Source organism: Rhinolophus sinicus, chromosome 9 (genome assembly GCF_057876585.1).
Source record: "Rhinolophus sinicus isolate RSI-liver-muscle chromosome 9, RSI-T2T, whole genome shotgun sequence".
Taxonomy (NCBI): Eukaryota; Metazoa; Chordata; class Mammalia; order Chiroptera; family Rhinolophidae; genus Rhinolophus; species Rhinolophus sinicus.
In genome coordinates this window covers 34,737,122-34,755,617 of record NC_142509.1, presented here as the reverse complement: position 1 = coordinate 34,755,617, position 18,496 = coordinate 34,737,122, and the positions used below count along the sequence as shown (strand labels likewise).

The following is an 18,496-nucleotide window of genomic DNA, read 5'->3' as shown; positions in this document are numbered from 1 at the left end:
TCAATGCTTGACTAAGAGGCTTGGAAATGAGGACGAGAGAGACCAACAAACTGTGTCAAGGGCTGGTGTCTGATTTATCACTATTCAAAATTAAAAGGAGTGCAGAGATTAGTATAAATACTATATTTATTAAATATCTTTACAGTTTATTTAAATGTATTTACAGAACTATTCCTGCATAAGTTATATTTCAGACATCCAATTCAGGTCATTGCCTCTTGGGTAAGACAAATAATGATAGTCTCAACAGAAAAAAGCAGCTCATTAGTATACACAAATTCAAATTTGCTTCATTATTTAGCCATCTTTGCCACAAACTACCTGCTAACAGTTAGGATTTTCATGTGGACACTGTCAATTTTTAGTTGAGAAGTTCAATTTTACAAAAAATGTTTTATGACTAAAATCCAAATGCTTTCTGCTTCGTATTTTCAGTTTTATAAGCCGATTTTGTTTTTGATATTGTAAAATTTGTTATATGCAAAAATGTGATCGTTTTCAGGGAAATTGGATGCTGTAGCTTCTACCAAAGATAGCTGGTATAAGATGACAAGGAACCAAGAACTTATTCAAAAGTACAAACATTTACAGTTCTAGTCAATCTTGTTTACAATCTCCAAAACACACAAAACTGACTCAGTAAATTCCCACAATTCCTGCCTTGTTACTTGATGTGGTAGGTTGGTGGTACAGAAGGTGGTACTGAAGGCTACTGTTCTATCCAGAACAAATGCAGCTGATAGGAGAGGACACACTCCCATCATGCAAAGCTTGAAATCTAGTTTCTAATAATCTAGACACAGCCCAACCCCCAGACATGCACACCTGGAATGGATTTTTTTGTGATTTAGTACCCATCAACCATATCAAGCTAGTACAGTAATTCAGGACAAATAACTTGTTTTCCCCCTTCATTTCTTCTTTCAGTTTTTAAGAGCCTATGAATCCACTGCATATCCGTTCAGTAAATTTTTTTTTTTTTTTTGTGCGCAGGCAGCTTAAGTTCACAGGAAGAAATAAGGTTCTGATATGTTTAGAGTGCACATTTTAAAACAGAACAAAAAAATTTCAAGCATGTGATAAAAATATTGATTTTTATAATACAGTATTGCTTTATAAATATAGATGGAAAAGCTATAAACTTTACTGGTCTTTGGTGCATCCAGAGAGGGATAATTTGTAAATTAGAAATCCAAATTCTCTTTTGTTATAAAAGTCCATTACATGCGGCAAACGTGTGTGTTGCTGTGTTATAGTGCTTGATTTAAAACACAATTAACACACACATCAAGTTCAGAGTCAGACCCACAACTGGTATATCTCAGTCATACCCCACAGAGACTTGGGGCCTGTGACCTGGAAAATTCCAGCACGGGTCCAACACAGCCTCTGACCACTGAGAGTGGAAGGCGAGTTACTTGATAAGCAGCACTCCAGCTGACCACTGGCGGTCATAACATTAAGTGCGTAACATAAAAAGGACAGGGAAAAAAGAAAACAAAATGTTTTGTCATTAACCTACAGGCCAAAGTCAGTTCCACTGTGAAACTCAATTCTTGTCTCACGAATTTCAACGTCACTGGTACAAATACATTGTCGATTTTTAACAATCATTTCCAAAACAGGTAAGTTGATTAAATGAGCTGTGTAAAACACCACCAACAAAGCATCACAAAGATTGTGTCTGATGGGTTAAATGAGGGCAGAGAAAAGCCAGTGACTTAACCAGCACTGTTCTACCAGGAATCAAATGTAAGCATTGGAAAAATTAATGCAAAATATATCCAGATCGTAAGGCTACATACCTCTGACCAGAAATAATTAAAAACCTAATAAAAGAAGTAACACCATCAGCCCAAGTATAAATGTACTCCTTCCAACAAAACCCTACTGGATGCAACTTTCTTTCCTTTTTTAAAATACACAGAGTCTGCAAATAGTTTGTGCAAAATAAATACCCCGTCACTTGCCACTCACGCTTCCATGTTTTATCACAGCACGATGGGTTCTCGTTATTAAATAGTCTCCCTCTACCCCCGCCCACTTCCCATCTCCTTTACCAAAGAATTCTGTTTTGTCAAGTTAGGGTAGTTAAGGCATTCTGACATGTAATTAAAGGTGATTCAAAATAGATATCTAACATTATGCCAATTTAGGAATAGTAGATAAATTACTGAACGGCTTACAAATGAATAACTCATTCTTATTATAAATGAAATGCCTGTTACAAGCATGATGCATTGAAATATAGTAATGACATGTACATGGTACATGTTAAACAATTTTAAATAAAACAAAAGCTTGACAGTTACCCAAATATACAGTACAAATTCACAAAACAAAATCTTTTAAAACAAGTTGAGGTAACCTCAAACATAAGTTTTAATGCAATAAACCAGGGAGTAAGTATCTCCTTTAGAGAAAGAGACTTTCTATCTTCTCCTCAAGTAGACTCATCAGGTTTAATTGCATTCTCGTCTATACACCAATGTTACCTGACTTATATATAAAACATGGCTTTAATTTAAAGATTGCTAAGTATATATATTTTTCTACCACCAAGTTAATGAGGGAAAAAAAAACTGACCCAAAAATATATATCTTTACAGCAGTCGACTTGTACACAAACCTTAAAAATAAGTTTGAGCTTGCAGATAATGGGAAAACTGACTGCGGGGTAGTTTTATAAGGAAATGATACACTGCAAGATGGCTATTCGGAAACTGTAAACATTAAGCTTGATTCAGAAACCCCTAAATTTCTGTGCAGGGCAAATGCGAATGTCAGCTCGTCACTAGTTTTCTTCGTGGACTCTTGTCCTGCTGCCACTGCCCACGGTGCTCTTTCCACACGGCCTCCCTGAATTTCTTGCATGCTCTACAGAAAGCAAGGCTACTAATACAAGGTCTGAGGTGACACTGGGAGTAGCATGACCACCAGAAGCCAACAAAATTCAAAGTAACAGCTGTCCATTCTCAACCCACTAGGCCTACGGGCCCAAGCTCCCATACGGTCATCACAGCAGACCGCCAGGAGGAATTCCAGCCATAACATTACATGTTTAGGCTGTGAGGAGTTTTATGTTGAGCAATATTTCCATTAAAAAATTTGCGTAAAGAGCCGCCTGCACCCCTCCTGCAGATCAGGCCACTCATGTGATTTGGACTAATCAATAAACTGCCAAACTCTGATCACAGGTCACAATTAAGCATCTTTTAAAAACCATGAAACATTTGCACCCATAGAACTAAATTGAATTTTTCTTCCAATTTGTAATAAAAAAGCTCTTGGGATCAAGATTTCATAATCCAGAGCAATGTTTTACAGAATTATAAACCCCTGAAAAATAGGAGTTTATAATGAAAACATAAAGCCACACCCAATCATAACAGAGACTGTAGAGTACAAGTGTAACACTTCTTTCCATGAGTAATTTATGTCTCTAGTAGATGTATCATAACATACAATTTGTGTTAAGAGTTTTAAAATCCCTTTTACACACTGTAATTCTGAATTCACTTTACCAACATTACTCATTTTCTTCAATACTTCCACCATTTCTGAAAATAGCCATTTTGGCTTTGAAAACCTCCATCCCAACACAGAAAGGACAATGAGAAGTAAAAGTCAATCTTCAAATCTTGATTCTCTTCAAACTTGCTGGCAGATATGGGCTAGTGAATGACAGTAGTGGTTTTCAACAAAGATCTCAACGGGGTCTCAAAGACAGGCAAAAGGCTTACATCACCAGCCATTGAGATAAGTGGCAAAGAAACGTGGTCCTGCCCGCAGGATCAGCACACACGGCAGAGGAGAATTTGGGATGAGGAAAGAAAGGCAGGAGTTGACACCTAGGCGAGTCAGTCTGTATACTCAGCCACTATTGAAAGAAGGACGGTGATATCGTCTGGCTTTCCACCTAAAATAAAAATGACAATGTATTCATGTATCTTAAAAGGAAAAGTCAAGCAAATGCTTGCAATTCAGGCAGGTATGGTTTGTCAATATACTCTAGTAGAGAAAAGAAAACAAAATTTGACAGAAATAAACAAAAAACACCAAGACATTTACATGCAATTTAACTGAAGCTTTAAAAAAACCTTTCCTGCTCCTTTACAACAGGAGCTCTGTTAAAATGGACAACATATTCTATGTTTATAGCAATTACAGTAAAGAGAAAATCTGGTTAAGATAAATTCTGCCTGACGAGAAAGTTATATGCTTCTATCCACAATCCTAATTTGGACAAACATAGCCAGTTTTGAAACTAGGAATAGTCTTGTATTCTGCCAAACAGCAATGGCATGTGCTTTTTTCTATTTTAATATTTCCTGGAGGGCTAAGAAATGCTTTACATGTCATAATATTATATCAGCAAGAAACTGACCAACTCTAGTAGTTCTGGTATGCTAACATGTCATCCCAGCTCTAAGACTGAGCTACTGGCCTGCTCCCAAAGTTACACATCCCTCAGTAGATAGGACTCTTCAAGCAAGAACAGTTTAACACTGCTTCCCTCTTCAAAACCTGCTGTGGCAGTTTGGCAGGCAACTACTGTCAATGAGTCCCACAAAGCCAGAGGAAGGCAGAAGTGAAATGTCAGACCCGTGAAGGGCAGAATGTTGAACTGCTGGGAATGTCCAGTCCCTCCAGGCAGGGCTCGGAGGCCCTCTGGGCTCAGGTCCCAGCAGTGCAGTGGTGGCAGTAAAGGGCTTCAGGTCCCGCCTGCCTCTATAGCCAATGAAGCTCACTGATGAAGGGAATCCTCTGTGGGGAAGACAGGATGACACGCACTTGCTCTTTCCTTGCAGTGTTCAGGCCTGCTGACCATGCTCAAAGCCACTGGCTCACCACTGGGAGAGGACACCTCCGTAGTCCTCCACCGAGCACCCAGAGGTCTAGTGTACCTCACCCCACAGCCCAGAATGTTTCCGTCTTACTATGTCCCCAATTAGTCCTTATGACTTTCCGAAAGAATGCTTACCTCTCACATTCAATCCGTTGTCACATGCAAACTGTGCGAAGGGTGACATATAATTTGGGTCATAGGCCAGCTCATGAGCTTGCTCAGCAATGCTTCTTGCTGTCTGTTGTATACTTTCATAATTTGAATTCTAAGATGAAGCAGGAGGGAGTTATTTTTACCATAATGCCCCGTATGATTTCTGTATTCAAGTAAACTTCTTACAAATATCACTTTTTAAGACTAACATTTATCTAACCATAGTTTCCACCACTTAAGTTTTATTCCAGTTCGAGAAGACGTTAAACCATTCATTACACCTTGACTAAAATGAACGAGACAACCAGTGCAGCCTGCACGAGATGCCACACAAAAAGTCCTTTGCCTTGGGCCCTGAAGTTTAGATTTTCACTTTTGCTTCCCCCCCCCCCATTTGAAATTCTTAAGGTATTTTTGCTAAAATGGGATGAGACTGAAAAGGCGAATTTTGACAGCACTTCAGAGATAACCTCAAGTTTCCTTGCTTACGAATGCACCCCTGGCCAACCACAGATTGCTCTCTAAGTAAGAGCTGCCAGTTACCCTACTGAAAAACACTTCAGCATTTTGTATCGCAGTGAGATTGCCTAGCTGTATTGTCTTGAGCCATAGCCTTACCCTTGCTACTTCAACTTCCTCATCTGTAAAATGGGGATGGGGCACAAGGTCAATTGGAGCTCTAAGACTCAGAACAGTTTCAGTATAAATAATAATAGGCCTCTGCTTCAATGTCACCTCCTTCAGAGGCCTTCCCTGACCAGTCTTTCTAAAACAGCAGCTCTCTCTATTCTCCACCCCTTCACCCTGCTTTATTTTTCTTCCTTTTTACTGCCGACATTGTAGCAGATTCTTTCTCTGTATTATCTGCATTCCTCCACTAGGATATAAGCTCCAGAGAGCAGGGCAATGTGTCACTTCTGCTTCCACACTATCACCTATACAGTACAGTGCCAGCACGTGCCAACATCTGGCCTTCACTGAACCCCACAGAGGCCTGGTGGTCTTAGTTCATCCTCACCACAACCCTATAAACAGACTCTTCTGTATCCCCATTTTACAAGTGAGGAAAATAGTGCTGAAAAAGTTCAGAAACTTACTTCAAGTTATACTGGTTAGTGGTAAAAACATGAGAAAAGGCTAACTTTTCCCGGAGTTAGTATTTTTTACAAAGCCAGGAGAATATGGAAAGACTTCTTTTCACTTCCTTCCACTCTCTGTATGAGTCAAGTCTGAACTATTTCATTACTGGTGATAGCTCAGCTCGCACAAGGCCTTCCTTAGCTGGCTCTGGTATGATGATTTCTTATCTTTCCCAGCCTCAACACCTGCTGGGTTTGTTATGCGAATAAAAGGAGAAAAGGACAACCAAGAGCCAAGACCGTTAAATACCATTAAAATATAATACAAAATACAAATAAGAAAATTCTTCATCTGGACTTTTCCTACCTTTACCTAACTACTAAAGACTTGGGTTACAAGCCTTTTCCCCTCAAGTTTTCCAGTTGTGAATATTTCCGTTTACAATTACTTGAAAGATTAGAACTATTATATTCCTATACTCACAAAAATAGTCCTTTCCAGAACTACAAAAAGAGACAATGCAACTGAATCAAGAAAACTCAGCTGCCCAGAGAGGGCCACTGCTTCCAAGGGTCAACCTTTAAGTGAATTACCTTTAACTTTTTTAGCTCCTGAAGGATCATATAATCAGGCATGTTGTCAAAGAGTCCATCTGTCGCTGTCAGGATAATGTCTCCTAACTGGACATCAAAAGACGTGCTATCAGCAGCATCCGGGCTATGACAAGGACAGGATAGAGGCAAAATTAAGAAAGCCTTTTAGAAATACCATTCAAAATTTCCAACAGGCACTATGTTATAATGTAATGAGGCTTTAAGAAAAACTTATTTATAATAACTGAGTCAATAATAAAAACCAGTCATTATGAAATTCCTAACCTTGAAAAAAATTAAAAACTAAAAACTGATATATGTATTTCAAAAACTTAACTGAAACTACCAAGTAAAATAGTTTGATGATTTGTCATATGTGGTTAAAAAGAGGGAGTGTTCTTTTCTGAGTCAGATACTAACATGCCTCTAAAATCCTAATGAAAATGAGTCTTTATTTCCTAATTCTTTAGAGCCACATTCCATCCTCTGGTATTCATTTTCCACCCATCAATTTCCCTGCAGGCTTGAATCTGGCTCTCAGGAAGCTGTATTATAGTGGAACAACTGACCGAGCACTGGGGAGGAGAGCATGCAAATCCTGTAAGAATGCACGCAAAGGAAATACCTGCAATGACATTTATTACTATAGTACTAGTAATTACTAGTATATTACTAGTAATATGATGTTAGTATTACTAAATAATACTAACTCTGGCAGAGTAAGGTCTGTCTGTCTCCCAGGGCTTACAAAGTGCTCATCACGCATAGGCATTTATTTATTAGTGTGCCTGGCACACAGCAGTTCTTCAAGAAATATCTGTTGAATGACTAAATGAACGAAGAAAAAGTAACCGACCCTCCAAATTGGGGGGGGGGGGGGGCGGAGACACAACTCTGTAATACATTGTTAATGAAGGGAGAAAGGTAGAGACTCTGTGTGCGCATGCACAAGACACAGAGAGAGAGAGATACCCATAGATACGGATGTTTTTATATGCAGAGAATAAATCTGAAAGGATTCAAAGAAACAGATAACAGTGGCTGCCTCTGAGGAGAGAATGTTTGGCTGGGGGCAGGTATAGGAGGTAGAGTTCTCACTCCCCCCCCTTTTTTTTTAAAGGAGGGCGCAGCTCACAGTGGCTCATGCGGGGATCGAACCGGCAACCTTGGTGTTATTAGCACAGCGCTCTAACCAACTGAGCTAACCAGCCACCCCTCACTACATCTTTTTGTATAAAACTTTTAAAAAGACAGATGGGAGATTTTTTCCTCTGATGACACCTGAAGAAAGACATAAAGAATGGGAAAAAACCCAGGTGGGGAGAAGAGAAAAGATCATATATTCAGAGTTAACGCCCCTCCCACCCACACCCCCAGAGGCTAATTCTAAGTCACTTCCAAAGGCCAGATTCACTGCTTCCAGGCCTCCAAGGTGAGGGAAAGGTGAGATACCTGATAATATGCCTTAACCGGCAATTAGCGAACAAGAGCCAGGAGAAAAAAAATCACACACTGATCCGGAAGGGAGTGTATGAAAGCACCCTAACTAAGCTTGACAGAAAAATCCTAAAACCCGTGTAAGCAACATATTGTAAAATTTGTGAAGAGAAAACATAGAAATACAGCCTGCCCATGCCTGCTGGGGATTTACACAAAGTGCACTGAAAAAATTTCTGGTTCATCTTCTCTTGACGAAGGAAAGAAGTGGCACATCTAAAAGTTCTGTGATGGGCTCTGGCAAGAAACAAACTAACTTTTACTTATATGCTTATACAATGAATATTTTGTAAAAACAGCTACTAAAGGAAAACCTATACATTAAAGTTAAAATAGTATTTTATAGATAAGATCGACTGATAGCTAAGGAAGTAACATACAGCAGGAAGAAAAAAAAAGTCTGTAAAACTGGTGGAAACCATGTTGATTTCTTCTGTGGAATTAAGAGAAACACTATAAGACACTTCACATTTGCTCAGTCGTTGGAGGCTAATCAGATTCTAGAAGCTTAGATTCATGACCAGGTTGGCACCGAAGCTCTATTTTATGCTGAGGTTTTTCTTTCTCAGGAGTGTCCTTTGCTATTCTGCCTGCGAAAGACTCACTACCATTGGACAGTTTGTCCCCTTCTCCCAACACTCCCACCCATGAGCTTGGTGTTCCGCCAGCTGCAATTTTGCCCATTTTGATTGAACATACTGTGCTGCTGGAAACTTTTGACTGCACTGAAACACGAGCTGAAATCACATGCTAGCAAGCTGTTTCAGGATTCCAGGGGAAGCAACCTCCACCTCGCTGGCAGGCCAGGGTGAGTGCTGCCTTAACTAGACTGTCCCAAAGATAGCGTGAGATACAGCAGGGCTGCTCTGGCACTCAGAAACCAAAAGGAGAAGAATCAAATAAAGAAATTAAAACTCTGTTCTCCAGAAACTGTTAGGTGAGCTTGATATCTACCAAGGCACTGGAGTTCTCAGCCCTCCCCACTCCAATATGGCAAATATTAATGTGTATTACAGTCAACTGAAAAAGAGCCCACAATCAAATATTCTTCCAATTATGGTAATCTGCCTTAATCTGAAAGCAAAAAATGCTTCTCTCTAGGAGTCAACAATAGACCTTCAGATGGGCAATACTGAATACCTAATCATATAATATGCTCATTTTAGTTTAAAAGATGGCAGTAATAGTCATTTTATCTTGGTTAGGACTTAAGATCTGGCTTCATAAGAACTATAGGCACTAGCCAGAATGCTTCTATTCTTATAAAAGTCTTGTTACTCATTTAACAACATTTATGAATTGCCAGCAATGTTTGTGCCAGGTCCTATAAGGTTGTTACAGGCAGTGAAATCTGAGACTATCTTCGCCTTATTCTGTACTCTGATCTTAGTGAAGATAAACTGTAAATGTTGATTCAAAAAAGTACTAATGATCTTGGAAAGTTTTCCTGACAATTTAAAAATGAACTGAGAGAAGGTGTCAGAAGAAAAAGAGACAAACGCCTCAAACAGCATCATCGCAAAACATACCCAAGACCACTTCTGATTCCATTTCCTGCAACTTAACTTGGCTCTCACAGGTGCTGTATGGACTGCAATTTCTCTCTGATGCATGTACTAGAAGGCCCTGAGAATCAGGAAGTTATTCTGATAAATAAAGCAGACGTCTGTTCGCATGCTTCCCTAATAACGTGTGCAAAATCTTGTACAGGCAATGACATGTATGAAAAATGACTCATCTCTCCCACACAATTTAACAAATACAACCATATGTACCACGTGGTCTTGATATGAAAAACTAATATTCTATAAGCCTGAAATAGTACTTTCACATTCTTGTCAAATTATTGGGTGTTTAACAGAATTGCACTTGGCCGCAATATCAAGTTCAAGCAAAATAGCTTTTGAAGTCAAACTAAAAGCTCCCAATGAGAACATTCTCAATGTGCCTTCTTTTCTCACACGAGAACAGAAACTGCCTGTGTCCATTGCGGTTAAGGGGGATGGGGACGAACCTATGAGTGAGCCATGTTCCGTTCACACTAAATGGCTGAGAAGGGAGATTACCTGTCACTCAAGACGACTCCCTCGGCCTCAGGTGGTGCAATTGAGAGCTGGAATGGAGTGTTGAAGTAATGCTGCTGCTCATCTGACCGGTGCACAACTTCGCCACCCCTGACAACCAGAAAGCCTGAATCGCCCAGGTTGGCTGTGTGCAAGCGGTGGCTCGTTCTGTCCAGCACCACGATGCAGGCAGTACTGCTACCTAAAAACAAGAACGATCTCCGTTTAGCTTCTCTTACCAGACTGCCTTTGTATACACGTTTTTATCAAATTACCCCCCACAAAGAGCAACATCCCGTAATTTGAACCTCCTTTGCTTAGTTATGCTCCATATCCCCAACAAATGTCAATAGTAATCTGACCAGAGTCCAAATGTCAAGGAAAGAAAAAGGGATTTTTAGTACACATAGTAAGTGGGCCACTGACGATCTGAATTCTTCCATTTGCAGAAAGAAAACAATAAAAATGGCTGATATTTAACCACATTAATTTGTTTCAATAGTGTTATTAATCTATGCCAAATGTTCAAAAGCATGTTGTTGAGATATTAAGTTTTAATACTTAAATGCCAGAATGAGAATTTTACGTTTCCCTGACATTTCTCATTAGTCATTGGCAGGAAGCCTTCTCCACAAAATTCACTAACATTTAAGACAGGGCACACAACTACAATTTTTACCAGATTTCCATCTGTTGAGGTCATGAAGAACTTTTATTGGGGACTGACTCATTGTGAAATAACAAGACCAATTTTCCTAGGTTGCTTATAGAATCAACCTGTTCACTTTACAGAGACTACTAATGCTCAGATAGGAGAGACCACATTCCAAGCAGAGAGCAAAAAGCTTCTGGGTAATCTTTGCAGCACACAGCTCACATGACCTTCCCCAGACCAAAAGACTGTTAGTACAATTAGTAAGATCACTTTCAGCTACTAAAATTTAAATCTATACCTACAGAAAAATGGCAAAATAGAAAAATAAGCAGTTCACCAAGAAATAGATGAGAAATGATCATCGCACTACTCCCCATTTTGCCTATAAGCTTAACAAGAATTCAAAGAAGATAATGCAGTGTTGTCACAAGTGTAGTGAACACGTCACTCTCATTCCATGGTGGTGAGAGAGGAAAACTAAACCTTTCTAAAGGGCAATAGAGCCCTGAAAAAGGTGCATAGGCTTTGATCTAGCAATTCCACCGGTGAGAATTTATTCTAAGAAAATAACTAGAGATGCAAATAAGACTTAAGTACACAAAACACCGTTAAAGATCAGGAAGAAATGGAAATAACCTCAACATCAAAAATTAAGGGATTGATTAAATAAATTACAGTACGTCCATGCAATGGCAGGCTATACACTATCCCATAACACTTAAAGAGTATTCTCTTAAGTCAGCCTGCCTGTGTATGAATGCTGGCCCTGCCACTTGCTAGCTGTGTGGTCCAGGGCAAATTACTTAACCTCTCTGTGCTTCAGTTTCCACATCTATAAAAATAGGGATAACAGTAACTACCTTAAAGAGTTGTTTGTGAGGATAAAATTAGTTAAATCATGTCAAGCACTTATAATACATATTAAGTGTTAGCTTTCTGACCGCCACTAAAATTGCTAGAGAAATATATTTGAAAAGGAAAGATAACTTCAGTGAAACAAGTAGACTACAAGCTAGTATTAAAGTTTCCTTAAAAAAATGATAAACTTAAAAAGTGTACATCAAAAAGAGTGAAATTTATTTAAAAAATTTTAAAAAGCAATAGTAGGCAAAGGCTAAACTGTTAAGATGAGTTAAACAGCAAAATAAAACAAAATAAACAGGCTGTGGAACAAGCTGTGCCATATCCCAGGGCTCCATCATTTTCTAGCAGTCTGACTGCCAGTAAGCACTTCTTCCCTCTAGGCCTGTTTCTTCCTAACAAATGATGACTAAAAGTACCTACCAGCCTACCTCATGGGGCCGTTGTGAGCACACAACGGATTCAACTCCTCTTACCATCACTATTCTACGCACAAACATACATAGAAAAGTTTCAGGGAGCATAATAACTAAAATGTTAATAGTTTTCATAGTGGGATTATGGGTAATTTAATTTTTGTTATTAGTTTTTCCTAAATGAAAATGTGTAACTTAATAATTTAAAAACACTTAAGCATTTGTCTCATTGTAATGTTCAGAAATTCTGTTTCCTTGTTCTCTAGTTTATACAGGGGTACTAACCGAACACTCTGATACTAAATAAACTACCCTGTCTCTACCATTAAATGTCAAAGAAAAACAGGTACTGTATCCTCCACAGCTTATATTAGAGCTGAGATCACCAATGACCCTTCCTTCCTTATTCAATACACAGAAGCTTGAATCATCAACAGAATCATCATCACACAAAAGGTCTGAAAGCTGATGGGATAAATCTGAGAACGAAAAATGACAGATAAGTAGCACAGCCTTGAATTTTCTGCTGCAGTAAGGACTCATGTTGACTCATTATTACTGACAAACCCAGGCTATCATTTTGCTACCCTTGTGGCAGTAACCCGCTGAGTTAGGATCAAAATGGTCCTCAGATGCTTTAATATGCAAAGCAGCACCAACAAAAGCAAGCCTGGCCTTAAAGAATCATCTGGGCTTTGAATCATCCTCCTCTGCCTCTTCAAATTACTGACAGGTGCACGTGGCTCAGGCGCTGACAGCCGAAAAATGGGAGAAGAGCTCATTCTTAGGTGTTTGGAGAGGAACAAGCAGGCAAAAAAGAAGAAAAGAGGTACTAGGAAAACAACAGCGTCGGATGTTCAGATGACTGACTAGTCCAGACAAATCCCTCATGCTACAATGGAAATATTTTTATCACTGGTCCTTTATTTTGTAAACAACTACTAAGACTTTGTGTAGCAAAGAGAGAAAGGAATACCTTATTAGAAGTGACCCCTCGAATTCTTAAGATATGTCGGCTTCGTAAGACCTAAATCCACAGAAGGGTTTCTGAGGAAACAGATGTTAACAGCCTATGATACCAACCTAGATCTAAAAGCAGCTAGGAAGTCTCAGGAAATAAGTGGTTATTACTATCGGTTTGCCCTTCATATTGGAAACGTTATAGGCTTTTTAGCAATTGCTGGATTAAAGAAAAAAGGATTACCTAATCTTGTAAAGTTAATTATTTGCAATTATATCTGAGGTTCAATAAAACTCAGCAGCCTGTCTTTGCCAAAATGTGTTTAGTTACAAATAGCGTAGAGATGTGTAGATTATGTGAGAGAAGTACGTTTATGTGTCAAATATGGTAACGAAGGATTACTTCAACATGTCTTTTAGGAGAAAAAATTATAATATTCAATGTAAGAAAACCTTAATATGTCCCTTAAACTTATTTTATTAAGATCTCCCAGTTATATGAGGATAAATAGGAAGGGAAGTAGGGATGAGGAAGAAATTTAGCAAAAACTAAGCTTTTAGATAGTTGCTGTTCTGTAACTGGCTATTCCAAGTCACAGTGAAAGCCTAGGGGGAGAAGGGGTCGGAAGAGGCTTCAAGGAACACGCAAGTCAGGCCCCTGGAATCTGTGTTTGCAGGCTTCTGTTAAATATCAGACTAGTAGATGGTATTCTGCAATGTCCTCTTTTCCTTCAACAACATGTTTCGGATTACTGCATGAAGCTTTAAGTCATTTCTTTTCACAAAAAGTCTCCAATTGACATATGAAGCAAGGGGGTCAGAGGTTAAGTGGTTTGCCCAAAGTCATATGGCAAGTTGACAGGTGTTAGAATCTCGGCTGTTTCACTGTGCAGGCTCCAGACTGCATGTCCAAAATAGCAGATTAAGACAAAGCGGTATATTGAAACCTCAATACAGATTTGCCTTCAGTTAGAAAGAAGCATGGAGAAGACAGAAGATTGCAGCATGATGAAAAGAACCCCTTCTCACCAATGATTTAAATTGAAGGCAAGCATTTACAGTGTGGAGCTCTTCATTAACACTGAACAGAGGCTGATTTTAAATGTGGATGGTGACTGGGAGGGAGGCCTTCTAGTAACCAGAAAGATGCTGGCAATTAGCAGAAACTTAATAACATCCTTTCTGAAAGTCTGCTTAGAAGGCTGGGTGAGTTGTTGGGTAAGTTCCCAGGAAACCATTTAACAAACAAATGTAGACGTTTGGCCAAAGGATGCTCCATTAGCATACCAGATAAACACTAGGTATTTATACGCTTTCTAATACAAGATTGGCAGGGCTCTCCTTTGTTCCACGCTATTGCGCCGCCTCATCAGCTAACTGCTAGTAATCTGGGGTGCAACCTAAACAACCCAGAGGTAAGCAACTGAAGTTTACAAGCCAGGTACCATCCCTTTCTTCTTTCCTTAGAAAGAACCACTATCCTGAGTTATACAACCACTTGCTTTTCTTTTCTCATATTTTAGAATCCCTAAATAATAGTTTTACCTTATGTTTCTGAATTTGAAATATATGGAATCAGACTGTTACGTAGTATTCTGCAATGTCCTCTTTTCCCTCAACAACATGTTCTTGACTGTAAGCAGCTTTATATCCTTCCTCTGCAAAAGGCATTTTCCTACTAGAAATGGACTTGTAGGTTGTTCCCAGTTTTCTGCTATTATCAACAATGCTACTATGAACATTGTACCTACTCTTGTTACACAGATGGGTACTGACCTAGAGGTGGAATTCTGGGACATGCTACCTGTTCATGTGTAACTTTACTCTGTAATCCCCAATTGTTTTCTAACGTGTTTGTTACTATTCACATTCCCTCCCAGCAGTAGTAAGTATTTTGGTTAGCCCACAGCTTCTCTATCAAACTCTGGTTAACAGGAAGAGCCTCAGAAAAAAGGGCTGTTAAGGTTATTTCCTTGGTTTTGTTGTTAACCATCTCCTGGGCTTCTTTAGAGAAGAAAACATGGAACATATCTACTTACCAAGCAAAGGTACTTTATTTTGCAGCAACTCACAGTAGCTTGTGGTGAGGATTCCAATGGGATTACTCGGGACAAACCGTCCTTCTTTTACTAGCCGTTCACACGTCCGCATTAAAGTCCCTGAGAACTGAGACGGATCAACTCCATAGTCTCTCCATCCTCCTACACCATCTGCAACCCCTTAAAGAAAAAAAATTACATTTAAAGGATGTTCTTACCAACCTCTAGGAACTCTTACCTCATTCCTCCTGACAGTTAATTTTACTACATACTGGTGTACACATATTTACCCTGAAATTCATAAAAAGTGCTCAAGTTTAATATATTATACACTAATACTCATAAAGCCATATTCTCCACTTAGAATTTGATCTTTCATATGTTGACGAATAAACATGAGCTACCATAGGTGGCATTGCCCACCAGCCAACAGTTCAATTTCAGCAGGACTGCTATCTTTGTATAGAAGTATTTGTGTTATTCCGGTTTGTTGTATTTTTTAAAAATTAAAAATGATTTTTTTTAGTGTTGATGCTAGTGATAACACAACTGAGCCAGAGCTGGAAATCATTAATACCAAAAGTAGGAAACTTTGAACTTTAAATATCAGTCAATAACTAAAATGAAGAACAAAATTAAGACTCTAACCCATTCCCTTTTCTCCGCCCTCAGAGACAACCACTATCTTATACAAGGCTATGCTTTCCAATACAACAGCCACTACCACACGTGGCTGGCTCCTTAGCACTTGAAATGAAGCTGATGCAAACTGAGATGTGCTCTAAGTATGAAATACACACTGGATTTTGAAAACTTGGCATGAGAAAAAAGGTAAACTATCTCATTAATTTTACACTGATTACATGTTGAGATAACATTTTGGATATAATGTGCCAAATACATTATTAAAATTAATTTCACCTGTTTTTAATTAATGTAAATATTAGGCAGTTCAAAATGACATGTATTACTCATATGTTTCTATTGAGCTGCACTGCTATACAGAGAGAATTCCAGGGGTCCATAGAGCTACTGATGAGGTCAGTCTGTGTAAGGCTCCTTTACCCAGAGGAAACCAGTGTGCAAGAAAGTCAGTAAGACTTTCAAAGTCGAAGTCATATCGTCTCCTATTCAACTCCTTTGCAAAACACCAAGCTAGTTGTTCAACATTAAAAACCAATTTCTGTCTACTAAATTCAAACAAACTGAGAGAAAAAAAGTCAGCTATATGCATTATTAAGGTTTTTAACTTTTTATTTACTTAAGTGTGTTTTTCCAGGACCCGTTAAGTAGTTGTTTCAATCTAGTTGTGGAGAGCACAGCTCACAGTGGCCCATGTGGGGATCAAACCGGCAACCTGTTAAGAGCACAGCGCTCTAAACAACTCACGGCAGCACACAGTAGCCCACAGCCACTCACGCTGGCCACCGGCCACTTCTGGCAGCACATGGTAGCCCATGGCAGCCCAGCTCCAGGGAGAGCTGTTGTTCACAATCTTGGCTGTAGAGGGCGCAACTCACTGGCCCAGGCGGGAATCGAACAGGCGACCTCAGAGTTAGGAGCACTGCGTTCCAACCACCTGAGCTACAGGCCGGCCCTATTAAGGTTTTCTGGAAGGATCTATAAGAAGTATTAATAGTTGTTTTGGAAATAAGGGACTGAAAGTGGTCAGTGAATAAATGAAAGATTTTAGCTTTTTATTTCATATTGTTCTGTATTGTTTAACTTTTATTTTTATGAGTGTATTGCTTTTATAAAATGTTAATTAGGAATTTTATAATTTTTAAGGCTTTCTGAGCAAGAAACATCCTCCCCACATACACATTTACATCTTTTGCACATTCAACTCTCACACATTTTAAACGTTACTTGGTACAAAAGTAAGCGAGTGCCTGTATATGCATCCCTGAAAAAATGGCTTAATGTGAAATGGACACATGAAACTATTTTTCTGATAATGGCATTTATCAAACAATGAAACATCCTGAAAAAAATAAGAGGAAAAAGGACCGGAAGACAGTAAAGAGGGTGACAAATAACATCACTATTGGGGCAGCAACTTTTCCCACCTTTTGTGACCAACCAGTAAGTAAAAGTTCACTTTGGGGCAATTCCATATTAGTTGATTAGATAGGGTGTCTGGGATTTGTTTCAAAATAATGGGTGGGGGGTGGGGAGGAGAAGTGATGGAGGAGATGATACCAGATTGGCCATGAATGGATAACTAACTGAAGTTCAAAGAGAGGTGCACTTACCTTTCTACTTTGATATATATTTGAAATTTTCCATTATGCAAAGTTTAAATAGTAATAGTGATAACAATAAAAAAAGAAAAAAAAGATCATTCTGTCTGCTGTGTAGAGAGCAAAAGCGGAGAGAAGGGATGAGTCAGGAGTCTGTCTCAGCTCAGTCGTGACTGGCGGCAGTGCAGTTAAGAGTACAGAAGACGTTCAGGATCCTGTGACACCAAAGGACTTACAGGTGAAGTGGATGAAGGGAGAGGCAGCAATGGTAAGAGAAAGGGAAGCATCAAGGATGAGGCCTACCCTACCAGGAAGAAGCATTACTTTTTTTCTGTGTTTTTTCAAGCAGTTGTGACAATATCTGGAAATTCATAAGAGAATTTAAAAGAGTTTATTTAATAGGAACTTCTTTTGAGGAATTCTTATTTAAATGGGGTAAGATTTTGCTACGATTTAAGATGCCAACAATTTGTGTTAAAACAGAATGCAATTATAATCCTCACAACTCCATCTGATGAATCATTCATTCTTTGCAAACTACTGCATGCTCGAGGAAAGAATTTCTTCTTAACTAAGAGCCACAATTAACTTTAAATACAAACCGGTTTCATCTACAAATGGTTTTCATGAGAAAACCATTAAAATCTGCGCTATGTTGAGAGTTGATCCTGGCACTCACTAAATAATCTGTCAGCAGGTTATAGAGTTTGACCTGACACAACCCTTCAACATTAATCAGATTTCACCCAGAATAGAGCACAACCTTTCAGGCACCAGTTTGCTTTTTACAAGGGAAAAAGAACTCAAGCGAAACTCCACTGGCTAAATCTCTTTAGGGGAAAAAGAGATTTAAGAAACATAAAATTTTCAGGAAAACTGGTGGGAAAAAAGCCTTAGTGTGTGTGTGTGTGTGTGTGTGTATATATCTTTACAAAGAACAAGTTATATAACATGAAGAGTCATATTTGGGATTAAAATCAGGCTGCAACTAGAATAACCTACTACATGTACATTTGAAAGAAACCTAGTTTAATTCACTAATTAGGCAGTTATTTCTACAAGGAAATGAATACTTCCTCTCTTGCAT

General features: G+C 38.9%; 1 protein-coding gene across 1 annotated transcript in view; it reads right to left on the bottom strand.

The window, feature by feature from the left end:
* Positions 1-108: 108 nt before the first annotated feature.
* PPTC7 (protein phosphatase targeting COQ7) overlaps positions 109-18,496 on the bottom strand; it is a 35,046-nt gene continuing 16,658 nt past the window's right edge. Inside the window, exons 2-6 of the mRNA XM_019734081.3 lie at positions 15,167-15,346; positions 10,239-10,437; positions 6,676-6,799; positions 4,985-5,114; positions 109-3,919 (exon numbers count right to left, since the gene is read on the bottom strand). Of these exons, the coding sequence (XP_019589640.1) occupies positions 3,861-3,919; positions 4,985-5,114; positions 6,676-6,799; positions 10,239-10,437; positions 15,167-15,346 (692 nt within the window). The 3' untranslated portion in view covers positions 109-3,860. The remainder of the gene's footprint in view (positions 3,920-4,984; positions 5,115-6,675; positions 6,800-10,238; positions 10,438-15,166; positions 15,347-18,496) is intronic.